General features: G+C 62.8%; 1 protein-coding gene across 1 annotated transcript; it reads left to right on the top strand.

The window, feature by feature from the left end:
- The first annotated feature begins 347 nt into the window (after positions 1 to 347).
- LRRC47 (leucine rich repeat containing 47) lies at positions 348 to 11,621 on the top strand. Its single transcript, XM_035019948.1, has 7 exons — positions 348 to 983; positions 6,595 to 7,053; positions 7,850 to 7,966; positions 8,612 to 8,727; positions 9,285 to 9,387; positions 9,674 to 9,763; positions 9,892 to 11,621. The coding sequence occupies exons 1-7, from the start codon at positions 363 to 365 to the stop codon at positions 10,138 to 10,140; spliced, it is 1,755 nt and encodes a 584-aa protein (XP_034875839.1). The 5' UTR covers positions 348 to 362; the 3' UTR covers positions 10,141 to 11,621.

The following is an 11,621-nucleotide window of genomic DNA, read 5'->3' on the forward strand; positions in this document are numbered from 1 at the left end:
GGGGGGGCCATCACTGCTCAGGGCCGTATCTGGGGTTGGGGGGCCATCACTGCGTGGGCATGGGCCAGGACCCGGAGGGGGGCGGGAGGGGAAGGCCATCACTGCTCGGGGTCGGACCGGGGCGGGGGGGCTTCACTGATCAGGGTCGGACCAGGGTGGGGGCGGCCATCACGGCTCGGGGTCGGACCGGGTGGGGGGGTGCGGCGACCCCGCCGGGCGCTGGGCCCGGCCCCCGAGCGGCCCCGGACGCCCGCGGAGCCCCCGCCCCCCTCCACGGGGCACCTCCCCGCGCCCGCTCCCCTTCCGGCCCGGGCCGGAAGTGACGCGTCGTGCCCCGGAAGCGCCCCTGCAGCGGCGGCGCGATGGCGGCGGCGGCGGCCCCCGCGCCCGAGGGCTGGCCCGAGCTGGAGCTGGCCGAGCGCGAGCGGCGGCGCGAGCTGCTGCTGGCGGGGCCCGGGCTGGAGCAGCGCGTGCGCGCGGCGGGCGGGCGGCTGCCGCCGCGGCTCTTCACGCTGCCGCTGCTGCACTACCTGGAGGTGAGCGGCTGCGGGAGCCTGCGCGAGCCGGGCCCGGGCCTGGCGCAGGGCCTCCCGCAGCTGCACAGCCTCGTGCTGCGGCGCAACGCGCTGGGGCCCGGCCTGAGCCCCGAGCTCGGCCCGCTGCCCGCGCTGCGCGTGCTCGACCTGTCGGGCAACGCGCTGGAGGCGCTGCCGCCGGGCCAGGGCCTGGGCCCCGCCGAGCCGCCGGGCCTCCCGCGGCTGCAGAGCCTCAACCTCAGCGGCAACCGGCTGCGCGAGCTGCCCGCCGACCTGGCGCGCTGCGCGCCGCGCCTGCAGACGCTCAACCTCACGGGCAACCGCCTGGACGCCTTCCCCGCCGAGCTCTTCCGTCCCGGCGCGCTGCCGCTGCTCAGCGAGCTGGCGGCCGCCGACAACTGCCTCCGCGCGCTCAGCCCCGGCATCGCGCACCTGGCCTCGCTCAAGGTCGGCGGGGAGCGGCGGGGCGGGCGGGGCTGCGCGCGGAGCCGGGCCGCCTCCCGGGCCGGGGCCTCCAGCCTCCGCCTCCGCCTCGCGGGCGTGGCCCCCCCCCGGGCGCCGCGCCCCGCGCCCCGTCGTCGGGTAGGCAGCGGGCTCGGCCCCCCCCGGTCGGGAGCAGGGCAGCAGCAGGGCCCGCTGGCCGAGCGTCGCAGGCTCCAGGCACTCGTGATTCCGGGACCGTGGTGGGGAGGCGGCCCCCGGCGAGGCTCGGATGGGGCGCAGCAGGCATTCGCGCAGGGCGGCGCGCTGGGGCCGCGAGTAGGGTATTTCCCTGCGCCCTGACGACTGCCGTCCAGGGGAGGAGGCATTGCTCCTGCTTAGCGGAGGCCGGGAGGGGCTGCCCGCAGGCCGCAGCAAGTGCTTGGGGTTTTCCCGGACACTCCGCCGCCGGGAGCTGCGTGCTTACTCCTCCGCGGGCCCCAGCCTAGCGCTCGGCGGCACAGGTGCCCCTTGAGCCCGCTGCGCAGGACTGGGGAGGGTGGAAGTTTCCCGGCCACACCTCAGGCCAGTCTAGAGGCTCCTGTCCAGCACCGTCTCCCCTGTGTCTCCCCCTTTCGTCCTTAAAGAGGCCGATCTGTATTTCTTTTTTTTTTTTAAAGATTTTATTTATTTGACACAGAGAGAGAGAGAGAGCACAAGCAGGGGGAGCGGCAGGCAGGCAGAGAGAGAGGGAGAAGCAGGCCTCCCGCTGAGCAGGGAGCCCGATGCGGGACTCGATCCCAGGACCCCGGGATCATGACCTGAGCCGAAGGCAGCCGCTTAACCGACTGAGCCACCCAGGCGCCCCCGATCTGTATGTCTTCTTACTCCTACTTTTCATCCTTTTTTTTTTTTTGTAAAGATTTTATTTATTTATTTGACAGAGAGAGACACAGCGAGAGAGGGAACACAAGCAGGGGGAGTGGGAGAGGGAGAAGCAGGCTTCCCGCCGAGCAGGGAGCCCGATGTGGGGCCTGATCCCAGGTCTCTATGATCGTGACCTGAGCCGAAGGCAGCCGCTTAACCAACTGAGCCACCCAGGCGCCCCAAATAAATACAGATTTTTAAAAGACTATTTGAGAGCGAGCGAGCGAGGGCACAAGCAGGGGGAGGGGCAGAGGGAGAAGCAGGCTTCCCGCAGAGCAGGGAGCCCGATGTGGGGCCTGATCCCAGGTCTCTATGATTGTGACCTGAGCCGAAGGCAGACGCTTAACAACTGAGCCACCCAGGCGCCCCCGATCTGTATTTCTTCTTACTCCTACTTTCCATCCTTTTAATGCAGACTTTCTTACGCAATAGAATGTCTGCGGTTCAACAACTGGTTTATTTCGGCAGAAGTTACTCTTAAGATACCGTCAGCTGATCTTACAGACATGTGTTATGTCTGTACAGATCTGAATGCGTGTGCGTACGCGTGTATGGATGTGTGTGTACGTGTCTGTGCCACGTGCTTGCTGGCATTTGCAGCGCGAGGCTGTGGGGGTGACTCCCGGGGCACTGTGGTCATCCAGGGCTGGAGGCTTCGCTTTGTGGCTGAGGGGACAGAACACGGACAACCCCGTCCGTGTACGCCATCTTCCCACCTGTGGGCTCTCCCGGTTTTCCGGGAGGTCGGTGTACCAGATACGCAGCTGAGTACAGGTCGTGTGAGTGCAAAGTCCCTTGTTCCACTTCTCTTCCGATCCAGGATGTCTTCCGGTGGTTAGGTTTGTTTTGAGTGTTCTGTACCACGTGCGTGGCACCCACCAGCGATGCCCGTGGCCTTCGTGTGTCCTGACCCCGTCGTTCGGGGGCTGTCTCCTCTGCCGCCCTTTCCCCCGCCGTTGCTAGGCTTCCGTGGGTCTCTCCCACCTGAGGGGGCCTGTCCCTGTCGTGGAGGGTGTGGTGCCAGAGCTAGCTGGAATCTCTCGGGTTCAGATGTCCTCCGGGGGCCTTTCTAAAATGATGCCCCCGTGAGCCGTGCTCGTAGAACTGTGTGAAGAGTGTTGCTGCCCACGCTGGGGTTGTGCGGACAGACACCCCTGCAGCTGCTGTGGGAAGGCAGCTGGGGTGCGGGAAACCGAGCTCGGAGGCAGAAGTGTGGGCTGCCTCAGCGTCTCGTGGCCGTGCCGCTGGTTCCCGCACCGGGTCCTCGCCTGTGGGAGACTTGCGGGGACGGCCACCGTGCCTCGAGCGGGGAGGACTCCAGAACCGACCGAAGCCTTGAGTGGGAACAGCGACAGCTGTTTCACGTGCTGACGGGTCCCCGCCCAGGGTGGCATGGAGCCGCTGTGCTTGCTCGGGCCTGAGTGCCCTGTTCCCCTGGCGGTGAGCGCAGGGCTGGGCTTGGCTGGGCTTGGCTGGGCTTGGCTGGAACGCTGTGCTGGCTGCTCGCTCCGGGACGTGCGGCCGCCGCTCTCTGCCCAGCGGCCTGGTGCACTTGCTCATGGCAGCCCAGGGCTCCTGAGAGCACGACTGCAAGAGGCGTAGGCTTGGAGTTGGCGCCTGGCACTCCCACTGCACCCAGCAGATGGTTCCTGGGGAGACTTCACGCAGGAGGTAAATTCCTGGGGCGCACTGCTCCCTAGGAGCCACCAGAGTAGCACTCGGGCCTCTGCCTGTCCCTCCCCTCACTTCCAGAGTGCGCCCTCCCCCAGGGAGCTGCCCCAGGCGGTGGCCCCAGACCTGGCTGCCGTGAAGGCCCGACCCTCCCTCCCACTCCAGCCGCCGGTGGCAGGGAAGCCCAGAGATGGCCAAGTACTCTCCGTGCCGGACCTCACCGGCTGGTTAGCGGCCTGTACTGAGCCCGGTCTGTCGCCGTCCTGCTGTCTGGCCATTCAGCTTGGCTGCCCACAGGAGGCCTTGGAGCATCTGGAGGGGTTTCTCCCCGGGGGCGCCTGTCGTTGCACTGATCTGTCACCCGTGGGGCTCAGCTGCCGAGGCAGTGCTGCGCCGAGGATGGCGGCCCCTCACGGCACTCCTGCCTGCGTCACAGGTGACGGGCTCTGGCCAGCCACGGCCGACAGGGACGGGCGGAACAGACGTGCCCCGGTCTCCCCATCCCCTCTCGCCCCCCGCCCCCCGCCCCTGCTGGTGCCTGCGCCGATTGGGGCCACCCGGGTCACTCACAGGTGGGAGTCCCCTGTGGTCAGGCGTCATTCACAGAGAAGTTGAACTTGGATTGCGAAACCTCCGTCCAGCACGCAGACACACTGAAGTTTAGAAGCCCTTCCTCCGTCTTCGTGTCCTCCCGATGGGCTGCTTGGTGCCTGGGTGGGGTTCGGGTCCCCTCCGGTGGGCACACCCGCTGGAACGAAGACGGCTCCTAGCGCCCCTCCAGAGGTGGCGTGTTCGTCTCGGGTCGCACAGCCAGGGATTTAGCACCCCTTCCCCAGCATACGGCCCTGCAGCGGTGATGTTCCCAGAGGTGCTCGGCAGCCCAGACCCAGTGCCATCTATGTGACCTGCAGGAAGGGGGTAAATGGGGTCTTCGTGTGTCGGCTCCAGGCATGTTTCGGGGAGCCGGTCCATGTGCAGTGAATTCTACTCTGCTTTTCGTACCCTTTGGGGGTCGGCACGCACAATCCGAACTCGGCTTCCTGGTCAGAGACCTGCCCTCCTGCAGGAGTTAAAGTCCACACCGACGTTACCTGTCACCTCAGGGCTCCTCCTGAGGCTCCCTTGTTGCCTTAGTGTCCTTTTCTAGGCGTGAAACCCCACTGAGTCTGCTGCACTTACCTGCCACTGTCCACATTTCTACAGGGCCCCCAACTTCCAGAACCCCGATCTGCCACCTCCCCCTCCCAGTCCACATTCCCACGGGGCCCAGCCCAGGGCCTGAGCTGCCCTCTGGGCCCTGACCGCTGCCCCTGCTTACTGCTCTGAGATGTCCGTGATTTGCTCGTTATTAGCCCTGAAGGAAGCCCCCTGACCCAGGACCCTCACACCGTTGGCCACTGTGGTGGGGGCGGCGGCTGGGGAGGCACAGCCCCCCAGTCTCCCCTCCTCTCCGGTTCCTCCTCTGCCGCCGGCACATGGCATCCACCCGGCCGGCCTCCTGCAGCAGTGATGTGACCCCGACGGAGTCCTCCAGCTGGCCTGAGCCCTTCAGACAGTGTGGCGGACCCCACAGCTGCTGTGTGCTACCCCAGACCTGACCTCAGAACACCAGCCCTTCACGGCCGCCCACAAGCTCCGGTGGTGGGGCTGATGCGGTCCCCCTCCCCCACCCGTCCCAGTCCCGCTCGAGCGAGGAGAGCGGTCGGTGAGGCAGAGTGGCCACAGCTGTAGGAAAATCGTGTTGCCCACAGCCCCTCGGGGCCGCTTGGTCCCCCCAAGGGGACTGACGGCCAGGTCTGGCTTACGTGCTTCCTTCCTCTCGTCATCCCCGGTCCTGAGTGCAAGCTGGAAGCCGGCTCTAGCTGCTCGCTGTCTCCTGAGCCCTGGCAGGGGCTCTGCAGCGGCACCAGGTGCTCGCCCGCCTGGGAGTCTGTGTGCTGGCTCTGGGCTTCCCAGCAGCCCCAGGACTGCCTCATTCACAGCCGGGGTCTGACTCGTCCCCGCCACCAGCCAAGAGGCGGCATCTCCTGGATCATCAGCCCTTGCTCCCCTTTCAGCTCGTGACAAAATCCCTCACCAGTCTTGCTGGGGCCTGTTACGTCCCAGTCAGGCCCAGGACTGGTGCTGGCCTAGCCCACCCAGTACGAGCGCTTGCTGTGTGTGTGTGTGCACATAGCGGGGGTGGGGGGCTGCCCCCGCACGGTGGCTGTTCTGATGGTTTCCATCGTGTCAGCGATGCTCATGCCAGCCGTGTGTTTTTGCCAAAGCCCGGTCATTAATAGCGACGGCAGGTTCTTCTGCATGGGCCATAGTGTTTCACGAGCCTCCTTTTTTTTTTTTAAAGATTTTTTTATTTATCTGAGAGAGAATGGGAGACAGAAAGCATGAGAGGGGGAGGATCAGAGGGAGAAGCAGACTCCCCGCTGAGCAGGGAGTCCGATGTGGGACTCGATCCCGGGACTCCAGGATCATGACCTGAGCCGAAGGCAGTTGCTTAACCAACTGAGCCACCCAGGTGCCCCTCACGAGCCTCCTTACGGCGCAGACAGCCGCGGCCCTGTAGCCTCCTGGGTCAGGATGGGGGCTGAGAACCCAGGCCAGCGTCTGAGCCGGTTCGCCATTCTGCACACAGGTGGAGTTGAGCGTGCTGCATCGTCCTGCTGGGGGCTTTGTGTTTACATACGAGGAGGAATGCTTGTGACTCATGCTGTGTTCTTTCTTTTCAACTCTTTAGTTTAAGAAATGTGAGCACCACTTTGTGGGGAACCTATTTCTCGTCTCAAGTACTTACCTGCTCATAACCACAAGTTCTCCTCGTTCTGTTCCCTTTTCTCTGTCACCTTCGTCCATTGGGATAGTTGTCACCACAAGGAACCTCGCAGGGGAGCAGGAAGCGTTTCGTGGGGGTTGTGGGCAGCCATCACCGTGGGCTGTGTGGCCGCGGTGTCAGTCTGGGCGCAGAGCGGGGGACAGGCCGTGTGGGATGGGGCAGCGCGCGGGGAGGCAGCGTGTGACCGCAGGCCCTCCGTCTCCCTCCCAGACGCTGGACCTCTCCAACAACCAGCTCAGCGAGGTCCCAGCGGAGCTGGCCGACTGCCCCAAGCTCAAGGAGGTCAACTTCCGGGGGAACAGGCTGACGGACCGGCGGCTGGAGAAAATGGTGCACGGCTGCCAGACCAAGTCCATCCTGGAGTACCTGCGCAGCGGAGGCCGGGGCGGCGGGCGGGGCAAGGGCAAGGCGGACGGCCCGGAGAAGGAAGAGGCCCGCAGGAGACGGCGCGAGAGACGGAGGAGGGAGAGTGTCGAGGGGGAGGAGGAGGAGGTGGACAACGCCAGCAGACTGCTGCTCCAGGTCCTGCACGTGTCTGAGAACCCCGCCCCGCTGACCGTGCAGGTCAGCCCCATGGTCAAGGACGTCCGGCCGTTCATCGTGGGAGCCGTCGTGAGAGGCATGGACCTGCAGGCTGGGAACGCCCTCAGACGGTTCCTCACCTCCCAGGTGGGTGCACGTGGCCCAGGAAGGGCAGGGGCGGGCAGGCAGAGGGGCTGGTGGCCCGGTGTCGCTCTGTGTGCACAGAGCAGGTCGGACCTGGGCCTCGGTCCCGGGGGCTGCCTGTGGGAGTGGGCACCACCTGCTCATCCAGAGACCCTTCTAGTCCTGCCTTGTTTCTGAAGTCAGCTTTGTTGCAAGGGGAGATCGGTGTTCCCCGAGTTTCTGGTGTCTCTGGGGATTTTCTGGTTTTTGTAGTTTAGACCGTTTCCTACAAGATAGTATGAAAATCGTCAGCTGTTCTCACACTAGACGAACATCGTGATTTGTTTTTCTGTGCAGTTATGCAGTCTGCCCAGCTTTTAAAGTAGAAGCCACTTTGATGTTTGCAGACCCCCCACCGCAGCCCCGTGGGGACGATGCAGCTTTCTGGAAGTCTGTGTCCTGTGCACTCCTGGCCAGGAGTTTAGAACTCAACCATCAGTGTTTTCGAAGAAAAACGTGCTGGGGATATTTTTCTTCTTAAGTCATATTTTTATTCAGTCAAATTTTAGTTCAGGGAGGGTTCTTTGAAGTCTCAGATTCTCTGTTACAGAAAGAAGAAATTCTGCCCCTGAACAGATTAAGAGTTTTCCAGTGACAGTTCCAAGGATGTGTTTTGGGTGGGGGAGGCCACGGGAGCAGGCAGAGGGGCAGGGCGCAGGGCAGGCAGAGGGGCAGGGTGCAGGATGGGCGGGCAGAGGGGTGGCGCGCTGGGCAGGCGCGGGGCGCTTGGGCACTGAGCTCGGCGGGTCTCACATTGCAGACGAAGCTTCACGAGGACGTGTGTGAGAAGAGGACGGCAGCCACCATCGCGACCCACGACCTCCGGGCCGTGCGCGGGCCCCTGCTCTACACTGCCCGCCCGCCGCACGACCTCAAGGTGAGGGTACATGCCCCTCCCCGTTTGCACCTGTTTTGCGTTTCCATGAGGCGCGCACGCTCTCACAGCGTGCCTGCGCTCCCAGGCAGCAAGTGACGCTGCCCCCGGCGAGTACCCCGGGTCACACACAGGCCGCGTTTGCAGTTCGTTTGAAAGTACACTCATCAGAGGAGGGAGTGATTTCAAAGTGGTTTCCTTCATTTGCTCCGTTTTCACCAAACACGGGTTTATGTACTGACTGCAGAACCCCTCGTTTGGGTTGACTTGTGTGAGCTAGGTTTGTCTGTTACTCCCCGGGCCGTGGCGGGGTCCCCGCGGGCAGTCCGGGAGCCCAGCTGCGCGCCTGGCTTGACTGGCTCCTCCCCCCTCGGCCTTCCAGGGGCCACAGGCCTGGGAGTCGCCGTGGCGTGTGGCGGGTTGAAGGTTAAGCCCAGCTTCGGGAGGGCCGGCGTGTGTGGCAGGTCCCTGAGGGGCCTCTGGGGGCCCCGCGTGCTCACGCCACCATCACAGGGAGAATGGAGGGTAGAGCCGAGAGGGGACGCTGTGCCAACGGCCACGTGAGCAGACGACCGGCAGCGTGTGGTGGCCGCGGCTGTAAGGAGAGCTTGTTCCATCTGAGCTCACCACCAGGTGTTCACCCCACAGATCGTGCCCTTGGGGCGCAAAGAAGTCAAGGCCAAGGACCTGGTGCGGCAGTTACAGCTGGAGGCCGAGGAGCACAGGAAGCAGAAGAAGAGGCAGAACGTGTCGGGCCTGCACAGGTGGGCGGGGGGCCTCCCCTCGGGGCGCTGCATCCACCCCGCGGGGGCACACCTCCGGCCTCCACTCCACTCACAGGCTGCCATAACCTGAGGCTGTCCCTCACAGATGTTAAAATCTCCCAAACTTCGTTCCCTGTGCTTCAGAGACTCGCGTGGGGTGAAAGGAACCGTGTCAGACAGGCCTCTTCTCTCAGAGCGGGGGCTCAGACGCGGCTTTGGGGAGAACGGGCTTTCTTAAGCGCGCAGGGCCTTCATCGGGAGGGACGGGGGTCCTGCCCACAGCACGTGTGCAGGGACGGGGGAGGGTAGCGCAGTCACCCGGACGACAGCAAAGCCATCAGGCCTACAGCATTTTGCCCACCTCACCAGCAGCTCGGGTGGGGTATGGGTGGCCTGCTGCGCTAGGCCCACGTGAGGACAGGCTTTAGCACGTCTTCTCCCAAGCTCGTAGATGCCCTGGTCTCACACTGATTAGTCTCAAGAGCTTGCATTTGTCCAGTGTGACCCGTAGGTGTGCGTTCCCATAGTTACGCCACCTCCGTGTTTTTTCCCCGCAGATATCTGCACTTACTGGACGGGAAGGAGAGTTACCCCTGCCTCGTGGATGCGGATGGCGACGTGATTTCTTTCCCACCGATAACCAACGGCGAGAAGACGAAGGTCGGGCAGGGCCTGTGCGTGTCCGTGTGTCTGTGATGGCCCGTCCCCACGCCAGACCGTGCAGGCCCCACGCCAGGCTGCCCGCAGAGGCCCCTGGTCTCCAGAGCCCATGTCCCTGTCATGCATGGTGCTGTACCAAGCGTCACCATGTGTGTGTTCCCACCGTTTGGGAAGGGGACGGTCCCAGTTTGTGTGGCACCCTTTTTTACAGGTTTTTCCTCAGAGCACTGGCTGATGTTTCTGGTAACTTTATTCTTCCCTGAAGCCCCTCTGATTTCTTTTTAAGATTAAGAAAACAACTTCTGATCTGTTTTTGGAAGTAACAAGTGCTACGAGTCTGCAGACCTGTAAAGAGATCATGGACGCCCTCGTGCTGGTGAGTCCGTGCTCTCGCCCAGTTGGCACTCTGGCCACAGGGACGGACAGCGCGCCCTCCATCTTCCTGCCTCCCCTCGCACGCACGGCTGCCCCGGTTGCCTCTAAAAGAATATTTTTCCTTTGCAGAAAATGGCAGAAATCAACAAGTACACACTAGAAAATAAAGAGGATGGATCGCTTTCAGATCCTGAAGCCGACGCGGCCTCTGGACAGCCTCCGGGTCCCAGCGGGAGCCCAGGTGCCAAAAAGGCCGGGAGCGCCTCACTGGTGGTGGAGCAGGTCCGGGTGCTTGACGAGGACGGGCACCTGAAGGTGGTGTACCCTTCTAAGACAGACCTGGGCCTCGCCGCTCCCCACGTGACCGTGATCCGCTGAGCCCTGGCTGCCGGGTGCCCACCAGCTCCGCCACGCGGTCCTCAGCTGCACCTGTTGTGCTGACGTTAAGTTATTCGTTACGTTCTCACCCCGTGGTTTTTAAGATCCACGCCTCTGTTCGGTTGTCTGGACGGTTCCATCCTGTCACGGTGACGCCACATTACCACAGACTTGAATCGTTTTGCCTTTCTGGCACCAAACTATTCTACTAACGCTTTCTACGAAATTACTCAAATATCAGAATTAACTGTTGAAAACGTTCTGAAATCACATGAACACAGCAAATACCTTTATTCAGGGGAAAAAAGACTGAGAGGTTTGGACATTCAGCTCTGCACCGGGAAGCTAGATGACGTGCACCTCAGCGACTGCACCAGTTATTTCCCTACAACACAGTGGCTTTTAAACCCGCACTGTGCTGGCAGCGCCGCCGCGATGTGGAGTGACGTCCTGTCCCTGGCTTGCCCCAAATCATCATCTTTTTACGGAAAAAATATTTTTTAGGTGACCTTAGAATTGGCAGAAGCATTTTTTTCTTCCTGTTGCGGTTGGATGCATTAGGGGAAGCGCGACAGAGTCCCCTCGTGCGGCCCCGGAGAGAGGACCAGACGTCAGAACGCGCAGCTTCGGGCTCGCGCGCAGTTCCCTGTTGCGGACCGGCCGGGACGTTCTGTCGTCAGCCAGCTAGAGGACAGGCGAGGGGCGTGGCTGCGGAAGGTGAACTTGGAAACCAGCAGCCACAGGGCACGGCCAGGTGCGAACGGTTCTTTGGCATTTTGTGTTTTAGGTTATTTCCAGTTTTGAGTGTCTCGGGCCCTAGACCGTGAGTTCGCATTTGTTTCTGCGCGCAGGTACCCCTCCCTGGCCACGGGGTAGGTGGCGTTTACTGACCTCCCTGCTTCATGGTCTGGCGGGGTTACGAGACACTCAGCTGGCTTTTGGTATTTAGTGACCCCGTCGGTGTCACGTCCTGTGACCTGCGAGAGAGAGTTTGCGTGTTCTGCAGACTTGGGGAGTGTTTGCAAGAGGCTCGGTGAACCCATGCATTTAGCCATCAGAACCAGACATGGGGTGGGGGGAGCTCACGGAGGCACGTGGTTCTCCCAGAGCTCGGCCAGCCCGCTTTGTAGGACCCGGCCCTGCTCTCTGGGCACCTCCTGGGCTGAAGGAGGTGGGCCAGATGGTGGCTTTTCCTCGTTTTGTTAGCCCCAAACCTACCAAACGTCTTTGCTGGCGGCTCCAGCTTGTCATGAGCCCTGGGCACTCAGGGCGGCGACTGCTGTGGGTGTCCTGGCTGGCGTGGGTCTGTGGCCGGGGCGGGGGGGCACGTCCTGTCAGCTGTGACCCCAGTGCCGGCCCGTTGGCTTTCTGACGCAGCTCAGCCCCGCGTGAGGTGTGCAGATGTGTTTGACTTACCACTGGAAACCAGACATCCTTCCTCTTTGCCGGTCCAGGCCACTAATAAACATCATTTAATAACA

This window comes from Mirounga leonina, unplaced genomic scaffold, assembly GCF_011800145.1.
Source record: "Mirounga leonina isolate KUSES-001 unplaced genomic scaffold, KU_Mleo_1.0 Mir_173, whole genome shotgun sequence".
Lineage (NCBI taxonomy): Eukaryota > Metazoa > Chordata > Mammalia > Carnivora > Phocidae > Mirounga > Mirounga leonina.

Coding starts and splice junctions, on each gene's coding strand:
- LRRC47 (XM_035019948.1), top strand. CDS start 363: ATGGCGGCGGCGGCGGCCCCCGCGCCCGAGGGCTGGCCCGAGCTGGAG. Junction 9,388..9,673: donor CCAACGGCGAGAAGACGAAG/GTCGGGCAGGGC, acceptor TTTCTTTTTAAG/ATTAAGAAAACAACTTCTGA. Junction 9,764..9,891: donor TCATGGACGCCCTCGTGCTG/GTGAGTCCGTGC, acceptor TTTCCTTTGCAG/AAAATGGCAGAAATCAACAA.